This window comes from Schistocerca americana, chromosome 8 (assembly GCF_021461395.2).
Source record: "Schistocerca americana isolate TAMUIC-IGC-003095 chromosome 8, iqSchAmer2.1, whole genome shotgun sequence".
Classification (NCBI taxonomy): domain Eukaryota; kingdom Metazoa; phylum Arthropoda; class Insecta; order Orthoptera; family Acrididae; genus Schistocerca; species Schistocerca americana.
This window is the reverse complement of record NC_060126.1, coordinates 286,021,708-286,045,406: the sequence shown is the minus strand read 5'-3', so window position 1 is coordinate 286,045,406 and position 23,699 is coordinate 286,021,708. Positions and strand designations below refer to the sequence as shown.

General features: G+C 42.3%; 1 protein-coding gene across 1 annotated transcript in view; it reads right to left on the bottom strand.

The window, feature by feature from the left end:
- LOC124545098 (flexible cuticle protein 12-like) overlaps nt 1–16,368 on the bottom strand; it is a 36,360-nt gene extending 19,992 nt beyond the window's left edge. Inside the window, exon 1 of the mRNA XM_047123910.1 lies at nt 16,330–16,368. Within this exon, the coding sequence (XP_046979866.1) occupies nt 16,330–16,344 (15 nt within the window). The 5' untranslated portion in view covers nt 16,345–16,368. The remainder of the gene's footprint in view (nt 1–16,329) is intronic.
- Nucleotides 16,369–23,699: the final 7,331 nt, after the last annotated feature.

Here is a 23,699-nt window from a genome sequence, read left to right as displayed (position 1 = left end):
AATCATCTGATAAATTTATACGCTTGGTTCAAAACTTATTTGCATGACTCATCTCTACCTATTACCGAAATGCGCCTTCATGGGTATTATCAAGGGGTACCAAACTGAAAATTACGTTCATGTTATCGCATTTCGTGATCCACGCAGGAATATGAAAAGGAAAATGGATGGAGCTTAAACAGTAAGAACTCAGCGGTATCATAGTTGACAAGGGCACAACTAACGCAGACGTGAAGTTTAATGTGTAGAAAAGGAGAAGCATATTTTATCACCGTACCAGCGTCTCTAAGACGTTAAATTAGGTGAGCATATCTCTTGAACTGAAAAGTAGGCTGCAATTTTTTTCGCTCTTTACAAGATATTTCACAATTCCTGTTACAGGTTTCTAGGGTTTGTAGAGAGGACATAGTAGGTAAAGTGCTAATGAAGACTCATATCTGGGACGTATCGATTATATACGAAATGAGTTTGAAAATGGGATCCCCTGTTTCACTTAAGGCACACTGAGAAGATGATACCATCGTCAGTCTTCGCCGTAATTATAAAATCGCATGCCATTTTTTCGAATACAACAATGGCTTAAAAACTGGTATGTTCTCCACTAGGAGCGTGGACTATGGTGCTCCGTGGAGGCGCCGCATTGTTGACTTTGAAGAGGAAATCCTTCGTCACGCAGTAGAGAACCCGACGAAGAGTGCACCTGTAGAACTCAAAGGGCAGAGCACATTGTCTCCGCTGTATGCGTGCGCTGAAGCGGGAGATACGAAAACAGTCCAATCTTTAAACTTATTTTACATCCAAACGAAACATTTTCGGAAATGATTTCCTTATCAAAACTTTACCTAGAAAGTCCCTTCTACAATCTCTAGAAGCCTTTAAAAGGAAATGTGAATCACCGTATGTATGAAACTTCACATATATGTAAGTTGTGCTCTACAGCTAAGTGGATTACGAAATGGTGTAAGATTTGTTTTCATATTATCCTGAAAGGCTGTTGAACTCGCATTCTCACGCCTCCACCTCCACTATTCGCTCTTCCACCACTGCTCCTGAGTGAGTTACTGGATGAGACACTATATTCGTCCTGGCTAATAAGGTCAAATTGCCCCCTGGTCTTGAGTATATAGTTCCACCGAGGCTGCCCTGTGTACATGAACCTCGTCGGCTCTCGCGAGAAAACAATTTATCAAAAAGGGAAACCAGATGCTGGGCTATCCCATACGTCAGAAGAAAACAAAAGAACACCTACTTGCACATACCGTAAGAGATTTAATACAATTCATTATACCACTGTACGAAGCAAGCGCCAAGTGATGGAGAGATTTCTCCTATAAAGCTACTATTGTTCAAATGTTCAGATGTGTGTGAAATCTTATGGGACTTAACTGCTAAGGTCATCAGTCCCTAAGCTTACACACTACTTAACCTAAATTATCCTAAGGGCAAACACACACACCCATGCCCGAGGGAGGACTCGAACCTCCGCCGGGAAGCTACTATTAAGGGCTGCCTCTCCTCCAACATGTTGTCGAAGTAGAGATTCCATTACCCTCACAACTGCATCTGTTCATGCTATTAGAGACAGTCAATCTCATAGCAGATGGGTCTCCGTGACTGAACACTGCGCGCGCGCGCGTGTGTGCGTGTGTGTGTGTGTGTGTGTGTGTGTCACCAAATGACTGTGGGCTCAATTTCATCTAATACCATTTACCCTTTTTCACATTAGTCCAAATGAAAGCACGCAGGTAGCATTTGAAGAGAATTACATGTTTTTGATACGAAAGTTCATTAGCAAAACGTTGTGTACCTAAGACATGCCTTTCCAAACTGCTATCGCGTGGTACTTCAAGCAGACAGCGAGGTCAAAATCGATCGTCAAGTAGACACCGTGTAGGACGACAAATCCACATTATTTAGAAGCGCAGATGAAACTATTTAAATGACTCAAGAATCTGTCTAAACATAAAAAACCTTTACCGCAGCTGATGACATTAGTAAGAGTTGAGAAATGGTCTACAGCGATATAGTGCGGCTTAGTATGTGTTCCTTGCCTCAGTTGTATGATATATGACGTAACTGTTACAAAGTCGAAATACATTTGGATGATTACCACTTTCAGGTTGGTTTGTATAATAGAAAACAAAATTTAATTAAAGACAATATGGATTTAAAAATGGGAATTGTATGACACTTGATATAGACCTTAAAATTCATAGAATGAAACTAAATTTGTAAGAAAAATAAGAAATAAACGAAGTAAGTACGACATTATAACTAACCAAGGAGTTGAACAAGCTTGAGTCTTTCACAAGTCTGTTGAATTTATTATACAGGATTATTCAGCTGCCCATGTCACTGGGTTTTGTGCAGCCCGCAACGCCTTCAACTTGTAACCTCTTCAGCTACCCGCATGCGAGATTTTCATGTTATGTTTTTCGCTAAGCGGAAAGCTGTACCGAAAAAAATTGAACAGGCCTTTTTTGTAGGAAACATAATGTAATTAAATTTTGTGCTGGAGGCCAAGGCTTTCCAGTTAATCAAGAAAAATGCGTGTGAAGGTTACTTTTGTACGTTTTCCTTGAATAATTCGAAAACTACGGCTTCTAGCGAAAACGCATCCCAGGATGACAAAAACGTCTTATTCATTTTCTTCTGTATGACTAATAGTTCACACGTAGCAAACGAAGAATATGAAAATCTTGCACATGGGTATTAGAACGCATTACAGGTTGCATGAAAGCCAGTAGTAGGGGCAACTGAATCACCGTGTTTAGCGTGTGTCAGGAGCAACGGTCAACATTCAGAGGTGTGACAAGCTATTACTTGGAGCAATAAATTTCATATGGACATATGCCATATTCTGAATTCAATGTAAACTGATATTTATTTTCTGTGTTATTCAGTACATTCTCAGGTTTAAACTAGCACACATATACAACAGTAAGTAAACGTTAAAGCATGCGTTTCACGAAGTATCAGTTGGACAATACGTATATTAACAAGTAAATCCGTCTCCAAACGTTATCGTTGATGTCACATTACACATGCAGCATGGTTCGCAATAGATGTTCGAATATTTCACCGTAAACTTCAATATATTTGTGTAGTTGTGGGAGACGATGTTGTGTCGCTTGTCTGAGTGCCTCTGCAGCTTCCATAATGACGACAGAAGAGCCCTTGATGCGACCAAGCAGTTCATGTCGCGTATTGTCCGCTCGTTTGTACTCCTCAGCCTTCATCCAATGCCATAAACAAAAATCTAATGGCGTAAGGTATGGGACTCTTGATGGCCAATTAATTGTATTACCATGACCAACGCAGCGATTAGGATAAGAGCGGCTGAGATATTCCACAGCATGTCTCGTAAAACGTGGACAAGCTTCGGAAAAAAAAGCCCGTTCTGTCCAGTCATTCGCCCTTCTAAAATGGAACTTGGAAACTGGTTTCCACTGTAGCCCATTGATTTTCCTGCGACGGTCAACGATTATTACGTGTGATGTTGATTGCAAACCGTGTAAAAGTGGCTTCAGCAGCGAATGGTAGTAATAGAAGCAAATGAAGAGTTTCATTTAACCAGTCACATAAGTCAAGTCTTGTGAAATTGTCGTCAGTGTGAAGACTGTGGAGATGAAGTGTGTGAAATGGCTACTAGTTTTCTGCAAGTAATATTCGCCATGCCCGTGTTTGTTGGACATTGGTTAGTGCGGAAAGCTGCCGTGGACTGGCGATAGGACTAGGCTGCACCATTTCAACAATATGTTGCAGTTGCTGAACAGGTCGTTGAACTACACGTTCAAAAGAAAAATGGGACATTGGAAGAATACCTGTTTTGCATACTGTGTTGAAAACTGTGGCAAACAATCTATCAGGAAATCGACGATTCGGAAGGCACCGATGGTATTCTTCTATAGCAGGAGGAGCACTACTTTCGCAGAAGCCGTAAACATACACCATACCCGCATATTCTTCATTTGTGTAAATCCCGGGGACTCGGTGTTTGTGTTGTCGACATCATTTCATCGTCATCATTCGCGACATTGTATACATTGGACTGTGTAAAAGTTGTACTGTGTAAAAAATTGGGACTTTGTATGTGCGCTGATGACTGCGCAGTTGAGCGCCCCACAAACCAAACATCAGCATCATCATTAGTGCATATGTGTGGCACTGTAGCAAGCGCGTTTACAAATACGGCTAATCGATGGTTCTGTCGCATACACTCTTAGTCCTTCGCACTAATTCACCAGCAACACACCAGTTCCCGTTTATCGCGAGCAGTAAGCAGCGAGAAGCGGAATCCGGGTTCGAGTGCAGGTCCTGCACAAATTTCCATTGTCGTCATTCAAGTTTACAGCTGATGGCCACCCATATTTGGAATGACGAATACGTTCATGCAATATTCCGCTGTCACTTTCTACAATTTTCAATGAAACTGAACAAAGAGTATCGAGACTTTATATATTACTGAAAAGTAAACTCAAGCTGCATGCCTGAAACGATTTTTCAATTTAAAACTCGCTTTGGTTGAATTTTTAAAGGAAAAACGAGTGCAGGAACGAAAATTAGAACACCCAGAATGGATTGTTGACCTTGCATTTTAAGTGTGCTTGGCTGCACACTGCCGACAGCAGGACACTGCAAGCGGATAAACGACTTATTTCTGATTTTCTGGGGATGCATTTAAAGAGAAAATCGCATTATAGCAAGGACACATTCTGACAGAGTCCAGTCCCTAAGCTCAATGGTATTAAAGAAATCGCGATGTTTGAATAATTCATTGTGGCCTTGCAAAAATTACAAGTTTAACTCAATACACGTTTTGAGGGCACTGTCAATCTCACAGCTGTTTTAGAGATCGTATGCCGTTTCAGTAGAAATGTAACTGACTGATCAGGACTTGTACATTTCTTTCTTCAGAGTTTCCATGTTTCCATAACGAGGTTGCAAAAGTGCTAAATTATTTCGATCAACATACACGAATGTGTGAGAAAGATTTGTTTTTATTAAAAATTATAGGTCTTCAGCGGGCCAAAAATGGTTGTATAACACTGAAACATTGTTTTGTTTTTCGTCTATGTTGTTGAGGAATGTGAAATATAAAACCAAATCCTCCACAGTACTGGTGCATTGAAATTTCAAGTCTACGCGTTTCCCCCTCGTCATCGTCAGAAAGCGTGGCGTAGTGTTGGAGGAAAATGTGCCAGATAGGTTGAGTTGCATGGCACTCGTACCAATGCCTGGCCCTTGGGCCGAATTTTTGGTCTCACCTGAGTTAAAGGACAGTGGATTAAGAAACAAAGACATAAGCAATGACCTTAAAATATTTGTAATAAGAGAGAAAACCGACACATATAACCATAAATGGAAGAAACATGCCAACAAGAGCAGGATGGCAGACACACTAGAAATTTCTGCAATATATACCCTACAGTTGTTAGGAACATAGGTGGGCGCAGGAAGCGATGGAGCTAAGAAGTTGAAACCAGAACAGCTTCCTCGAACCTAATCCATGAAAGCAGATGTAGATTTTATGCGTAAGAAAATTTTACACTGCACTGACATTGCACTGAAACGATGGTTGTTTGTGAGAGGCTTGTGTAAAAAGGGCAAACGTCTGTGAACTTGTATCGGAAATCGCCAGTGGCAGAAATACTGCTTACCGAGATTGCAGTTTATCGCTTCGCGATACTGGTGTTCACGTTAATCAGCATCCCACAGCTGTAATGCGAATACGAACTGGATGGTTTAAGGAGGGCCACAATCAAAGCCTAGCAGACTCTAGCCCCACGCGACTAGCGCGCGAGAGGTCAGACTTTTTGCTCATGCGTACAGCCAACTCACTTCGAGTTAGGATGTGGCTTGTTCTCAGCGAAAAATATGCGCTCAAAACTCAGATGTTGCCTGTGGATATCGTATCACAGAGGCACAATCCCTTTGACTCTTCAGAGATGTCACTAAATCCGCCCAAACATGTAAACAACCATGACTGAGCAGCGCCTATTAGACGGAGGGGGTCTGACAGTCGATCATCTCCAGTCATTCCATCAGGAAGGAGGTACACGGCTCGTGTTGTCTGTAGTTCAACCGTGCCTAGACGGTCGATACCGCTGCTCGATCGCGTCCTCATTGTTACGTTGTGCCAGGAAGGGCTCTCAACAAGGGAAGTGTTCAGACGTCTTGGAGTGAACCAAAGTTATGTTGATCGGACATGGAGGAGATACAGAGAGACTGGAACTGTCGATGACATGCCTCGCTCATGCCGCCCGAGGGCTACTACTTCTGCAGTGGATGACCGCTACCTACATATTAAGGCTCAGAGGAATCTTGACAGCAACGCCACCATGTTGAATAATGCTTTTCGTGCAGCCACAGGACGTCGTGTTACGACTCAAACTGTGCGCAATAGAATGCTGACGCGCAGCTTCACTCATGACGTTCATGGAGAGGTCCATCTTTGCAATCACGAAAGCATGCAGCGCGGTACAGAAGGCCCCAAAAACATGCCGAATGGATTGCTCAGGATTGGCATCACGTTCTCTTCACCGATGAGTGTCACATATGCGTTCAACTAGACAATCGTCGGAACCGTGTTTGGAGTCAACCCAGTCAGGCTGAACGCCTTAGACACACTGTCCACCGAGTGCAGCACGGTGGAGGTTCCCTCCTGTTTTCGGGTGGCATTATGTGGGGCTGACGTACACCGCTGGTGGTCATGATAGGCGCCGTAACGGCTTCATGGACGACAATTCGCGCCCCCGTCGTGCACATGTGAATGAATTCCTTCAGGGTAACGAGATCGCTCGACTAGAGTAACCAGCATGTTCTCCAGACATGAACCCTATCGTACATGCCTGGGATAGATTGAAAAGGTCTGTTTATGGACGACGTGACCCACCAACTACTCTGAGGGATCTACGCGGAATCGCCGTCTGGACTGGGATAATCCGAACCATCAGTGCCTTGATGAACTTGTAGATAGTATGTCACGACGAATACAGACATGCATCAATGCAAGAGGACGTTCTACTAGGTTTTAGAGGTACCGTTGCGTACAGAAATCCGGTCCATAAACCTGTGAAGGTCTCGCTATAGGATGGTACAACATGCAATGTCTGGTTTTCACGAGCAATAAAAAGGGCAGAAATGATGTTTATGTTGATCTCTATTCCAATTTTCTGTACAACTTCCGGAATTTACGGAACCGAGGTGATGCAAAACTTTTTTGATGTATGTATATCCAAATGGACCGAGCGATGACATGTGGAGCACCCAAGACTGTTAGCACAGCTATTATTGCTGCAGTTTCACGTGACGTGTCAGCAGGGACAGGCACGGGAACAGCGGTGGGTCCGATGGCAACACTGGAGACAGGAGTAGTCAAGTATTCCGGTTTCTTTTACAGTGAAACGCTTGAGTCCGGAACAACACGGCTGCTTCGGTCGCAGGGATGTGAGTGCTGTCCTTAGGTTAGTTAGGTTTACGTAGTTCTAAGTCTAGGGGACTGATGACCTCGGATGTTAAGTCCCATAGTGCTCAGAGCCATTTGAACCATTTATAGTGAAACCATGGACAACGAACGGTGCCAGACTACAGCTGTCATTGTCGAACGGGACCAGCACCTGACGTTATGAGCTACAAAGAGTGTTCGACTGTTGCTCTGGTCGTCACATCCTTCACATTTATCAATCATTGCAAACATCGGGTCATGGGATGACCAAAAATTGGCATGGTTGAGTAGAAGCAGCATCCCATGACCCGTGGCAATGACTGAGGGATCTGAAGGATGTGACGACCACAGCATCAAAAAATGGCTCTGAGCACTATGGGACTCAACTTCTGCGGTCATTAGTCCCCTAGAACTTAGAACTAGTTAAACCTAACTAACCTAAGGACATCACACGCATCCATGCTCTAGGCAGGATGCGAACCTGCGACCGTAGCTGTCTCGCGGTTCCAGACTGCAGCGCCCAGAACCGCACGGCCACTTCGGCCGGCGCCACAGCATCAGTCGAACACTCTTTGTAGCGAGGTAGGTAGCGACAGCATCGGCAACGTGCGAAAGTATATCGTTTACCCAGTGATACTCCAGCTCATAACGGTCAAGTGCTGGTCCCGTACGACGATGCCCAAATACCCTTAGCTATCATCCGAGCTCATTTCAAATCGATGGTCTGCCGGTTTAGTACCTTTGCTGCTGCTAGAAAAAGGTAAACCACCGTATTAAATTTTTCTCTCTGTATGTCTCCACATCATCTGCAAATATTATTCCTTTTTTTTTTGGTCATCTGTCTACTGACTGGTTTGATGCGGCCCGCCACGAATTCCTTTCCTGTGGTAACCTCTTCATCTCAGAGTAGCACTTGCAACCTACGTCTTCAATTATTTGCTTGACGTATTCCAATCTCTGTCTTCCTGTACAGTTTTTGCCCTCTACAGCTCCCTCTAGTACCATGGAAATCATTCCCTCATGTCTTAGCAGATGTCCTATCATCCTGTCCCTTCTCCTTTTCAGTGTTTTCCACATATTCCTTTCCTCTCCGATTCTGCGTAGAACCTCCTCATTCCTTACCTTATCAGACCACCTAATTTTCAATATTCGTCTATAGCACCACATCGCAAATGCTTCGATTCTCTTCTGTTCCGGTTTACCCACAGTCCATGTTTCAATACCATACAATGCTGTAGTTCAGACGTACATCCACGTAAATTTTTTCCTCAAATTAAGGCCGGTATTTGATATTAGTAGACTTCTCTTGGCCAGAAATGCCTTTTTAGCCATAGCGAGTCTGCTTTTGATGTCCTCCTCGCTCCGTCCGTCATTGGTTATTTTACTGCCTAGGTAGCAGAATTCCTTAACTTCATTGACTTCGTGACCATCAATCCTGATGATAAGTTTCTCGCTGTTCTCATTTCTACTACTTCTCATTACCTTCGTCTTTCTCCTATTTACTCTCAAACCATACTGTGTACTCATTAGACTGTTCATTCCGTTCAGCAGATCATTTAATTCTTCTTCACTTTCACTCAGGATAGCAATGTCATCAGCGAATCGTATCACTGATATCCTTTCACCTTGTATTTTAATTCCACTCCTGAACCTTTGTTTTATTTCCATCATTGCTTCCTCGACGTACAGATTGAAGAGTAGGGGCGAAAGGCTACAGCCTTGTCTTACACCCTTCTTGATACGAGCACTTCGCTCTTGATCGTCCACTCTTATTATTCCCTCTGGTTGTTGTACATATTGTATATGACCCGTCTCTCCCTATAGCTTACCCCTACATTTTCAGAATCTCGAACAGCTTGCACCATTTTATATTGTCGAACACTTTTTCCAGGTCGACAAATCCTATGAAAGTGTCTTGATTTTTCTTTAGCCTTGCTTCCATTATTAGCCGTAACGTCAGAATTGCCTCTCTCGTCCCTTTACTTTTCCTAAAGCCAAACTGATCGTCACCTAGCGCATTCTCAATTTTCTTTTCCGTTCTTCTGTATATTATTCTTGTAAGCAGCTTCGATGCATGAGCTGTTAAGCGATAATTCTCGCACTTGTCAGCTCTTGCCGTCTTCGGAATTGTGTGGATGATGCTTTTCCGAAAGTCAGATGGTATGTCGCCAGACTCATATATTCTACACACCAACGTGAATAGTCGTTTTGTTGCCACTTCCCCCAATGATTTTAGAAATTCTGATGGAATGTTATCTATGCCTTCTGGCTTATGTGACCGTAAGTCCTCCAAAGCTCTTTTAAATTCCGATTCTAATACTGTATCCCCTATCTCTTCTAAATCGACTCCTGTTTCTTCTTCTATCACATCAGACAAATCTTCACCCTCATAGAGGCTTTCAATGTATTCTTTCCACCTATCTGCTCTCTCCTCTTCATTTAACAGTGGTATTCCAGTTGCACTCTTAATGTTACCACCGTTGCTTTTTTTAATGTCACCAAAGGTTGTTTTGACTTCCCTGTATGCTGAGTCTGTCCTTCCGACAATCATATCTTTTTCGATGTCTTCACATTTTTCCTGCAGCCATTTCGTCTTAGCTTCCCTGCACTTCCTATTTATTTCATTCCTCAGCGACTAGTATTTCTGTATTCCTGATTTTCCCGGAACATGTTTGTACTTCCTCCTTTCATCAATCAACTGAAGTATTTCTTCTTTTACCCATGGTTTCTTCGCAGCTACCTTCTTTGTACCTATGTTTTCCTTCCTAACTTCTGTGATGGCCCTTTTTAGAGATGTCCATCCCTCTTCAACTTTACTGCCTACTGCGCTATTCCTTATTGCTGTATCTATAGCGTTAGAGAACTTCAAACGTATCTCGTCATTCCTTAGTACTTCCGTATCCCACTTCTTTGCGTATTGATTCTTCCTGACTAATGTCTTGAACTTCAGCCTACTCTTCATCACTACTATATTGCGATCTGAGTCTATATCTGCTCCTGGGTACGCCTTACAATGCAGTATCTGTTTTCGGAATCTCTGTCTGACCATGATGCAATATAATTGAAATCTTCCCGTATCTCCCGGCCTTTTCGAAGTATACCTCCTCCTCTCGTGATTCTTGAACAGGGTATTCGCTATTACTAGCTGAAACTTGTTACAGAAATCAATTAGTCTTTCTCCTCTTTCATTCCTAGTCCCAAGCCCATGTTCTCCTGTAACCTTTTCTTCTACTCCTTCCCCTACAACTGCATTCCAGTCGCCCATGACTATTACATTTTCGTCTCCCTTTACATACTGCATTACCCTTTCAATATCCTCATACACTTTCTCTATCTGTTCATCTTCAGCTTGTGACGTCGGCATGTATACCTGAACTATCGTTGTCGGTGTTGGTCTGCTGTAGATTCTGATTAGAACAACCCGGTCACTGAACTGTTGCCCTACCTTCCTATTCATAACGAATCCTACACCTGTTATACCATTTTCTGCTGCTGTTGATATTACCCGATACTCATCTGACCAGAAATCCTTGTCTTCTTTCCACTTCACTTCACTGACCCCTACTATATCTAGATTGAGCCTTTGCATTTCCCTTTTCAGATTTTCCAGTTTCCCTACCATGTTCAAGCTTCTGACATTCCACGCCCCGACTCGTAGAAGGTTACCCTTTCGTTGATTATTCAATCTTATTCTCATGGTAACCTCCCCCTTGGCAGTTCCCTCCCGGAGATCCGAATGGGGGACTATTCCGGAATCTTTTGCCAATGGAGAGATCATCATGACACTTCTTCAATTACAGGCCACATGTCCTGTGGATACACGTTACGTGTCTTTAATGCAGTTGCTTTCCATTGCCTTCTGCATCCTCATGCCGTTGATCATTGCTGATTCTTCCGCCTTTAGGGGCAATTTCCCACCCCTAGGACAAGATAGTGCCCTGAACCTCTATCCGCTCCTCCGCCCTCTTCGACAAGGCCGTTGGTGGCAGAATGAGGCTGACTTCTTATGCCGGAAGTCTTCGGCCGCCAATGCTGATTATTTATCAAAATTTAGGCAGTGGCGGGGATCGAACCCGGGACCGAAGACGTTTTTGATTATGAATCAAAGACGCTACCCCTAGACCACGGGTACGCAGAGCAATATTATTCCTAATACAGTCATAAGTAATATTTAAACTTTTGCTATCATTCTTTGTCCTGTAATTTCAACTAGTAATAGTGTAATGATAATTATTTTAGTACAATATAACAGTAACAACTCGCGGACTGTTAGCCTTTCATCCATCGGTTCCCTAGGTCTCAGACAGGGGAATGATTTCCAGGAATGTAAGTACCGGAGAAATCAAATACGGAAATCGTACAAACACTAATTCAGCGGACGAAAACAGCGATGGTAAACCCTTGGTGATCAGCAGCTTCACGGCGGAGGAATCCCAGAGGTTTTAGCGGTGGAGAAGCTGTATCCATTGCAGTCAACTGTCCAGCAGTCAAAAGCGACTGTTTCCCCTTGAGGCCATGTTACACACTGTACTAGGTATAAGATACTTGACTCTAAAACATTCAGTAAAAGAAACCTGTGAAAAAGGACGCTGCTTGGGGATGCCAGAGCACCTCTTAAGCTACCTCTGATGGTGACAACATATGAGCCGCCAAGAGGGGGACGGGAATTCAGAGTGGCCTCCCATCATACACGAAGTACCCATCATTTCCATCTAGCAATCAGTCGCGACCTACAGTGCAAGTGTTGTAGCTAGATCAGTCGACCACAGCCACACATCATCCAGATATGACGGCCAAATGCGAGTGCACATGAAATGTACCGCTTATACACTCCCCTATAAAATTAATCTGTGCACACCATATAATGCAGAACTGACCATTAGATGTGGGGCAGCCACTATAAAAGGAGGCGGGCGCTGTTTTAAGTAGAGGACCAGTAACAGCAGGATGTGTCCGTCAGGAGTGCTCACTGACTTCGTATGTGGACTAGTCATTCGCTATGACATGGGTAAGAAATCGTAAGGGAGATCTAAAACCCTTCTACAGCTGCTAATATTTTCTTTTTCTTTTTAACACGTCTAGTTGCATAAGACCAAACTGAGGAGCAAATCTCCGTAGCCACAGAACGTGTCAGTACATGAAATTACAACAGAAAAGTACTAATAAATAAAATAAAATGTTTATGAATCCTAAAAGGACGACAGACTATAAGTTTATAAAAGCGCAATCAACAATATAACGTAGGGATCACTTTAACTTTTCAAAGGTTTCCTGGACAGACTACAGTCCGCAGCTCGTGGTTTCGCGGTCGCGTTCTCGCTTCCCGAGCACGGGGTCCCGGGTTCGATTCCCGGCGGGGTCAGGGATTTTCTCCTACCTCGAGATGACTGAGTGTTTGTGTTATCCTCTTCATTTAATCATCATTCATGAAAGTGGCGAGTTTGAACTAAGCAAAGGTTCGGAATTTGTACGGGCGCTGCTAACATCGCAGTTGAGCGCCCCACAAACCAAACTTCATCATTATCATCATCGACAGACTGGAAGGAGTGGCCCGCGAGGATACTCATCAGTTTGGATTTGAAAGTGCGTGAATTACTGAGTTTTTGAATGACGACTGCTAGTAGTGTGACTGTGAAGTGGAAACGTGAAGGGACAGCAACAGCTAAACCAAAAACAGGCGGGCTATACGTATTGACGGACAGGGACCGCCGAGCATTGTGACGAGTCGTTGTAAAAAATCGTATGAAATCAGTGGAAAGAATGACCCATGAGTTCCAAAGTGCTTCCAGCAGTCGGCACGATGACTGTGCGTTAGAAGTTAAAAAGACTGGGACACAGTGTTCGCCCAGCTCTTCATACTCCACGAATTTCTGTAGTCATTGTTATGCGACACTTGGAGTGGTGTAAAGAGCGAAGCCATTGGACAGAGGCTGACTGCAAACGAGTGACATGGAGTGATGAGTCAGACTGTACCCTATGGCAATCCAATGGTAGTATTTGGGTTTGGCGAATTTATTGTTGTAAAATTTCCTTGCCATGTGCTGTTCCGGGTTAACTGTAGGAGATGGCCTTAGGCCCTAATCAGTTCCGGCTAAGTAAGCAATAAATGAATAAATACTACTCCAGTCGACGGACATGAAAGGGAGCAGTGACTGAGCAGGGAGTGAGACAGGTTCGTAGCCTGTCCCTGATGTTATCCAATCTGTACGTTGAACAAGTAGTAGGAATTAAACTTCACGGGAAAGAAATAAGAAAGGGAAAAGAAAGAAAAACTTTGAGGTTTGCAGATAACATTGTAATTCTGCCAGAGACAGCAAAGCAGTTGGATGAGCAGTTGAATGGAACGGACGTTGTTTTGGAAGGAGGATATAAGATGAAAATCAACAAAACCAAAACAAGGATAATGGAATGCAGTCGAATCAAAAGACGAGTTTTGCTATTAGGGCAGCAAAATAACTGATGATGGCCGAAGTAGAGGGGATATAAAATGAAGACTAACAATGGCATGAAGAGCTTTTCTGAAGAAGAGAAATTTGTTAACAACGAAAATAGATTTAAATGTTAGGAATTCATTTCTAAAAGTATTTGTATCGAGTGTAGCCATCTATAGAGGTGAAACATGGACGATAAACAGTTTAGAGAAAAAGAGAATAGAAGCTTTCGAAATGTGCTGCCACAAAAGAATGCTGAAAGTTTGGTCGGTAGATCACGTAACTAATGAAGAGGTACTGAATAATAACTGGGGAGACAAGAAATTTGTGGCACCACTTGACCTAAAGAAGCGATCGGTCGATAGGACACTTCTGGGACATCAGGAGATCACCAACTTAGTACTGGAGGAAAGTGTGGGTGTTAGAAATCGTAGAGGGAGAGCAAGAGATGAATACAGTAAGCGGATTCAGAAGGATATGGGTAGCAAAAGTTATTCCGAGATGAATAGGCTCGCAGAGGATAGAGTAGCATGGACAGCTACATTAAATCAAACTAATTACAGGGCAGAGATAAATGTTTAGTTTAGTGAACTGTAAAATAAAGTTATCCTCTAGTGGAGAACTCCACTAGACATGCTCTTATTGCAGGTTGCATGCCGTTGCTTTCATCTGTCTATTGGAACGACCTACGTGGACAATTACAAGGGATTCTTCAGTTTATAGCAAACTCAGAACCACGATGGTTCTTGATGTTTTTCACAATAACAAATAATTTCCAGAGGTGAAAAAAGCGGCATCAATAAAAAGAAATTGCCTGTTAGTAACAAGTCATCATTGTTCACGAATGCCTAGGTTGAATTCAATTCTAATGAACTATTTAAAGCGAGTTGCTGCTGAGAATACATATACTATGATGAGGTGCTCAAACTAGCTTTGCTGTAGAATATGCTCGTGAGTCAACTTAAAACAGTAGCATTACTTCAAATTTCTTGCAACGATAAGTAAAACTTCCTGGCAGATTAAAACTGTGCGCCCGACTGAGACTCGAACTCGGGACCTTTGCCTTTCGCGGGCAAGTGCTCCACCATCTGAGCTACCGAAGCACAACTCACGTCCGGTCCTCACAGATCTACTTCTGCCAGTATCTCATTTCCTACCTTCCAAACTTTACAGAAGCTCTCCTGCAAACCTTGCAGAACTAGCACTCCTGAAAGAAAGGATACTGCGGAGACATGGCTTAGCCACAGCCTGGGGGATGTTTCCAGAATGAGATTTTCACTCTGCAGCGGAGTGTGCGCTGATATGAAACTTCCTGGCAGTATCCTTTCTTTCAGGAGTGCTAGTTCTGCAAGGTTTGCAGGAGAGCTTCTGTAAAGTTTGGAAGGTAGGAGACGAGATACTGGCAGAAGTAGAGCTGTGAGGACCGGGCGTGAGTCGTGCTTCGGTAGCTCAGATGGTAGAGCACTTGCCCGCGAAAGGCAGTTTTAATCTGCCAGGAAGTTTCATGTCAGCGCACACTCCGCTGCAGAGTGAAAATCTCATTCTGGGAACGATAAGTAAGTTACACCAAATACTACAGAATGGTACTTATTGTAGGAACAGAGGGTTGTTGCATTCCCCCTAACTCTTAATAACAAAAAGAACATAAATGAGTAAACTGAGAAGTTTCTCTCCACGAGTTGGAAAAGTTCAAATGAAATCGACTTCATAGTATCGTTTCAGGATGCTGCTGCTTTTTTTTTTTTCAAAGATGAATTCTCCTCACTGTCTAGGCACAAAATATTCTCACCTGGCTATTAACTACTGTCCACGACGTATTACTGGAGTTGTAATTTATAATGTGAGGTCTAAGGTTGCTATTTTTGTGAGCAGGGAGGGGATGTTCATACACATATTTCTTTACATATATTTCTCTTGCTGTTCGTGTACTGATATTGGTTATAACACTCACCTGCACCAAGTGCTAGGACTCCTTGATGTTCGTGAAATTGGTCTTTTACTTATACGATGGACATTTGTAGAAATAAGACCGTATCTTGTCGATATACATTCATGAATCTCTCCTCTCATAACGTTATACACTGTTTACATTTATGAGTTACCTGGCACAGCCTGTTTATTCCTTTCGTTAAATAGAGCGTGAATTATTTGATAGATGCATAATGAAACTGAGAAAGAGTTTCAAACAAAATTCTGCAATTTAGTGAGTAAAATGTCTTGGACAGGTCACAAAAATAAAAAAAAAGAAGTGAATATAAACCAACTTGACGATTGTGACATAGGTTACTTGTAAAAATGTGATAAGTGAATATGTAAATTGTGTTCGAAGTCCTCCAGTCTTTTAAAATGCAAAACGACAGTCCTGTGTTAATACCTACGACAGTAACAGTAGCAGATAGACTGCTTAACGAGGTTATCACAAAAGAACCAGCATATATACGGGTGACTCACCCTGCCGGTATCCATTTCTGCTGGAGGCTTCTAGGGGACTGGGGGACTAGTGACCTACGATGCGCGCGCTGTATTATATAGGGTCTTCGGAGGGAATCGACCAGTCCCCCCCGCCCCCACCCCCCCCACCCCCCACTCACCGGTAGGGAGGCACTGGCAGCGCTAGTCGTCTTACAAGACGTTGTGCTCGAAACTTGTTTGAAATTGCTCAACATAATTATCCATTACTAGGCGGCTCTTCAATTTCTTGTGGTCTTACTGCTGTACCCAGCTAATCTTGCCACGCACAGAAAAAAGTTTTCTGCTTCCAAACGTTAAATCGAAGAGGTGAAGTGTCATGATAATGGAGCTCGAAAAAGCAATAGCGTGTATTTCTGCTTAAGCAACAACAAACACAGTATTTCCCTAAAATGAATGCGAGGGTACAATCTGTGTCACTGCTGGGTAGCGTCTGCCTGTTTATGGCTCGTGAAATGAATGACTGGGTATCTGAATTTCGCACCAGAGCAGTTTTCGTATCGTACCGGTACTTGCAGAAAAACAAATATATAAACAGTACCGAAGAACACGCACTACTACACTTTTTAATTGTGTTATAGAAAACTCTTCTAGGTATGAACAGCTTATTCGATAAACTTTGTCTTTTACATCTTTGTGGTAATCAGATACAACGGCTTATTGTAAGACTTTGACTTCAACTGGTGCCCTACACACACAAAATTAAAAAAAAAACATTCAACAGTTGCTCAGAATTTTCCCACGAAAAAAGTAGGAAGATACTTTTTTCAAACCATCAGAAATTTCACTATTATTATACACTGAGATGGTGCCCATATTGTCCTCTTTCGATCACCAAGACGATAATCACAGCAGATCAGCCCTCCAAAATCGAAGATCGACAGTGACAGCAATGCATTCTACAATCGTTTCACACCTCAGAGGGCGATACGAGTTCTAACAAAACAAGTGATCGTTACGTAATTTTCCACTGCATCATACTCTCCAAATCGGCCTTCCTCGTGGCTCCAAGGTTGGAAACTGTTATTTGGTTGAAAATGGTACCCTCAAAATGTTCTGATGTCCAGTGAATGTTGATGTGATATGACTTTTATAAGAGATACTAGCCACTAACTTGATTATACATACTTAAAATATCTCATTCCATCTTTATTATAGTGGTTTTAAAAACATTTCGTTCCTCAGTAAATGGCTAAATTGCACATACAGGAAAACTTTAGATCAGATATGATAGTATCGTAAGCGAAAAACGTTTGAACCGAAGTATACTCGTGATGACTATAAAAATAGAGGATAAATTCTGCTTAAAATAATAGGCTAAATGTATCGTCCATGTACCTCCAATAAAAAATTCAGTTACTTCCGAAAAATGCGTTTTCCGTGTAGCATGAAATGTCAAGACCTGAAATTAGCAGACTGATCACCTTGAGCGTGGCAATTCACGTAGGAGTGATGCTGTGACTCTCCACAGCTGAAGAAAGTCATGGCAGTCAATTATATGTATGAGCTCGGTAATGCACTACTGGCCATTAAAATTGCTACACCACAAAGATGACGTGCTACAGACGCGAAATTTAACCGACAGGAAAGAGATGCTGTGATATGCAAATGATTAGCTTTTCAGAGCACTCACACAAGGTTGGCGTCGGTGGCGACACATACAAAGTGCTGACATGAGGAAAGTTTCCAACCGATTTCTCATACACAAACAGCAGTTGACCGGCGTTGCCTGGTGAAACGTTGTTGTGATGCCTCGTGTAAGGAGGAGAAATGCGTACCATCACGTTTCCGACTTTGCTAAAGGTCGGAGTGTAGCCCATCGCGATTGCGGTTTATCGTATGGCGACATTGCTGCTCGCGTTGGTCGAGATCCAGTGACTGTTAACAGAATATGGAATCGGTGGGTTCAGGAGGGTAATACGGAACGCCGTGCTGGATTCCAATGGCCTTGTATCACTAGCAATCGAGATGACAGGCATCTTATCCGCATGGCAGTAACGAATCGTGCAGGCACGTCTCGATCCCTGAGTCAACAGATGGGAACGTTTGCAAGACAACAACCATCTGCACGAACAGTTCGACAACATTTGCAGCAACATGGACTATCAGCCCGGAGACCATGGCTGTGGATATCCTTGACGCTGCATCACAGACAGGAGCGCCTGCGATGGTGTACTCAACGACGAACCTGGGTGGACGAATGGAAAAACATCATTTTATCGGATGAATCCTGGTTCTGTTTACAGCGTCACGATTGTCACATTCGTGTTTGGCGACATCGCGATGAACACACATTGGAAGCGTGTATTCGTCATCGCCATAATGACGTGTCACCCGGCGTGATGGTATGGGGTGCCATAGGTTACTCGTCTCGGTCACCTCTTGTTCGCATTGCCGGCACTTTCAACAGTGGACGTTACATTTCAGATGTGTTACGACTCGTGGCTCTACCCTTCATTCGATCCCTGTGAAAACCTACATTTCAGCCGGATAAAGCACGACTGCATGTTGCAGTTCCTGTACGGGCCTTTCTGGATACAGAAAATGTTCGACTGCTGCCCTGGCCAGCAGACTCTCCAGATCTCTAACCAATTGAAAACGTCTGGTCAATGGTGGCCGAGCAACTGGCTCGTCACAATACGCCAGTCACTACTCTTGACGAACTGTGGTATCGTGCTGAAGCTGCATGGGCTGCTGTACCTGTACACGCCGTCCAAGCTCTGTTTGACTCAATGCCCAGGCGTATCAAGGCCGTTATTACGGCCAGAAGTGGTTGTTCTGGGTATTGATTTCTGAGGATCTATGCATCCAAATTGCGTGAAAATGTAATCGTATGTCAGATCTAGTATAATATATTTTTCCAATGAATATCCGTTTATCATCTGCATTTCTTCTTGGTGTAGCAATTTTAATGGCCAGTAGTGTATGTGCGGCTCCTATTCAGAGACCGAGTCATATCAAACTAATTCTAGAGCAGAGCTATATGTATAGGCCAGTGTGTAGAAAAACCAAAGTCATCCTCAATACAGAGATTTGTTTCAGCACCGGAGAGCTTTACTAAATAGGGTCATTTTGGAAGTTGCATGACGTTGCTTTCATTCGTCCTTTGAAACTATTTACGTGGCTAATTACAGGGGCAAGTACAATTTGACGTAATCACAGACCCACAGTACTTCTTGACGCTTCTTATAGTAAAAAAAATGATTCCAGGAGGTGAAAGAAGCGACAAGTGGCACAAAAAATCCTAGGATCGGCAGAAGTTAGAATCCTGATCATTGGCAGCCTGACATTAATACGTTTGGCCACTGAGCATTTATTGAAATCAAGGCAACGAACAGAGGTTGCATATTAGTGACAAAGTTTTGTAGCGAAAATCTGGTGCCAATAATAACTATTTTTCATAAACATCGCTAAGTGCAACCCATAATCTGCAGATAACCTAAACGCAGGACATGAGTAAATATAGGTATATGTCAGACGACGTAAAAGTTGTGTAGGAAGTTATATATGTCTACGTTGACCCAGTACAAATTTCAAGAACGGAATTTTCCCAAAACAAACTGTGAAGAGTCTACAGGAACCTTATCTGCTGCTTTCACTGTAATGGCGACTGCAGGTCACACTTGTGCAGAACACCTGCAGAGTAGTACATGGGGCTCTCGGTTAACACACAGGTAACTGATAACGCGTTGCTCAAACTGACCTGAAGAAAACAGTATCGTGCAAAAGGAGAAATCCATTAAATAATAACAATAGTAGTAATATTAATGAAGTTACACATTCCATAAAAAAATTTTGATGGAGTGAAAGGAGTCGTCTGTTACTAAATCAGCCACCAAAAGTTTTGAGAGTAGTATAGTACACAAATGAACACGCTAAATTAAATTCTAATGAATTGTTTGAAACGTGTTTCTAATGGGAAAATACTGTTGATACTGTAACGAAATGACAGAACTAGCATTTCTGTACAATATGATCCAGCGTGAATACAGCATATTACCCTCACTACAAATTTCTTGCAACGAAATGTAGGTTACTACAGAATACAATTCTACAGGACAGCAGTGGTAGTAAAAACAGTAGGATGCCAGTTTCTGTCCACAACTTGTAATGACACAAAATACAAAAATGAGTAAATGGAGTAGTTTGTCTCCTAGACTTGAGAAAGCACAAAATAAAGTGACTTAACAGAAGCATTTCACGATTTCTCAAACGTGTTTACTTAATTATTTATTTATTTTTCACAAAAGTAAATTCTCCTCAGTGTCTAGGCAGCAAATACTGTCGCTACTGTGAGAATTAAGGCTGCCGTCGTTATTAACACAGAGAGAATTTTCAAGACACCAGTTTGATTACACATGTTATTTAGAATTTCTTCTGTTGATTCCGTATATTGACATACATCTGCTAAAAGTGCTAGTACTGCTTGTTGTGTATTAAATGCGTCTTTTACTTACATGATGGACATCAGACTGAACCTTTCAGATATTCATTTATGAATCTCTCTACTCAGAAAGTTGTCCGCTTACTATATTTATGACCTACGTATGTAACCTATTTTACTCTTTTCATTAACTATAGCGGGAATTATTTCGCAGTTACATAATGAAGCTGACGTAGAGTTTCTAGCAAAATTCTGCTATTCGATCAGTAAAATTTCTTCGACAAGTCAAAAAATTTAAAAAGGAGTTAATAAAAACCAACTTGCCCTGCTATTATAACTTTTACTTATTAAAAATTTGCTAATGGAGTATGTAAATTGTGTTACAGGTCTACCAGTCCATTGAAACGCAAAATGACAGGCCTTTGTTCAGGCATTTACGACACCAACAGTAGCGGACAGGTTTTACTAGTAACAATTATTACACAAGGACAAGAATATATCCCGGTGACTCACCTTGATGACGGCCATTTCTGCTGGAGGTGCCTGGAGAACTAGTGCCCTCCGATGCGCACGCCGTAATATATAAGGTCCTTGGAGGGCATCGTTCCCCACTCACCGGTAGGCCGCCAAAGACCGCGCTAGTCATCTCCATGAGCTGTGCCAGAAACTTGCTTGAGATTGCTCAAGGTAATGCCCCATTACTAGCCGGCTGTTCACTTTTTTACAGTCCTACGGCCAGGGATCAGATAATCCTGCCACGCGTCAGATGCACGGATAATTGAAGTTTTCTGCCTTCAAATGTTAAATCAAAGAGCTAAAATATCACGATAATGCAGCTGGAAAATAGCGACAACGAAAATTTCTGCTGAAGTAACAGCAAGCACAGTAATCTCCAAAATAGAATGCGATCGTACAATCTCTGTCATTTCTGGGTACCGTCTGCCAGTTTATGGTTCCAGAAATGAACAAAGAGGCATCTGAATTTTGCACCTGAGCAGTCGTCCTGTCCTGCCGGTGCTTGCAGTTAGAGAAATCGATTAATATTGTCGAAAGATTCCTACGTTTTATAAAATTAAGAACAGGCACTGCTACACGTTTTACTTATTTGCGATAAAGAGAACCCTTTTCGGTACGAATAGACCTGGTAAACTAAACTTGTGTTTACTTCTCTGTAGTAATCAGATACAACCGTTTATTGTAAGACTTTGACTTCACTTGTGACCTTGCACCCCAGTCCACATGTAGGTTTAAAGACAGTAAGACAAATTCAAGATTAGGGTAAAGCAGAAAATTATAATAACAAAATTGTTAATAATGGGTATCAAAAACCTGTGAATATCCGGCAGATGCTCAGCAGTTCTTCACCGAAGAAAGGGGAAAAATCCTTTTAAAAATGAACGGCAATATTAACAAACACCAATAACGTGCACAGATTGTCGTCTTTCATACGCAAAGACGACAAGCATAGCAGATGAGCCCTAGAAAGTCGAATATCGACAAAGATAATAACACATTGTTCAATTATTTCACGTCTCGGTCGTTGGTGGGCCGGCCAGGTTGCGGTCGAAAGAGGCGCCGTTTTCAGAAGGTCTGGCGTGCTGACCGCTCTGCTGCAAAGACCGTAGTAGTAGCCCTGTGTGCCCGTAAGCCCGTAAGTTAGAGTTATTCTGCCCCCCCCCCCCCCCGCCCCCCCCCACTGGCACACCGACCCCGTTGTTGAAACTAACCGAACATCCGTTTAGTTATGCTGTAGACGTATATTTCTGTATGGTAGCGTGTAATCGCGACCTCGTTAAGACCCACAAGAGAAAAGAGCTTGCTTTAGACGACTACATAATTTTTAAACAGTTAAAAGTTCCAAAGAAAAGTTAAGGAACTACCACCTTCTGTAATGGTGGTCGGTCTCAGAGTGAAAAAATTATGTTTCTGTATAACATCATCTCCTTTATTGATTCAATTTTATACGTGTTAGTTACCATCTAAAAATCAGAAATCCTTACTATACTTTATTAGCATTGTAATTACAATGAATTGTTAGAATACCATCTACTCATTTCGGATCGAGTCTGCTTCGTCTTTCCGAGATAAGGTTCCCTGCCGCACTGAAATTTCTTTCACTGTCTGGATTTTTCGCAAAAATAGCTAACTTCGGATTTAGACTTAGTTACGTTTCCACCACCCAACCGAGTCACGTCATCATCATCATCACCCATTTGCATTAAGTACAGCACAACCTCATTGACAGATTCAGCATCGAGTGGCCCACAGCCCAGCAGCTTAAAAAACAATCACTTTATTTCTGTGGTTGGGGAGCACGTCTGACGTTCTCTAGACGGGCTTATCATAAGCTCCGGAAAAGCAGGGTAACATCCTACGGCTGGGTAAATGAAACAATTTTAACACACAGATTTAAAATAGCTTCAGGATGTAAGAGTACTATATTAGCTTATGACCCACAAGGAAGAAGGAAGAGTGAATCTGATAAATTTTAGAAGAGCCTGTAAAGTGTCCTTGATTCCATAAATAAGAAAGACTATATTGTCACACGAGGAGATATAAATGCTAGAACAGGAAAACAGCCCAGTAAAGACCTAATCGGAATAAACGGAGAATCTGCAGTTAATCAGAATGGAAAAACTTCTAGAAACTTTGTAAATTTAAATTCACCACGAACAGAAATAAATTTTACTAGAGGAGACGGATTCACGAATTTACCTGCATATTCGGGAGATGTTTAAGAATAACATCATTTAATAACAAATGGAAAAAAACGTTGTGTAAAAATCGGCGATCGGAATAAAAGGAGAATGAGGAAGTAGAAGAAATGAAGCTATGTCTTGCGGAAAATGAGAAAATAGATTTTAAGAAATTTCAAGACACCTTACTAAGCTGGAAAATCCGAAGACCTCAAGAAACTGACAATCTGAATAGAGAACTTTGCAAATACCTACCGTAAGAAGCTAGCACA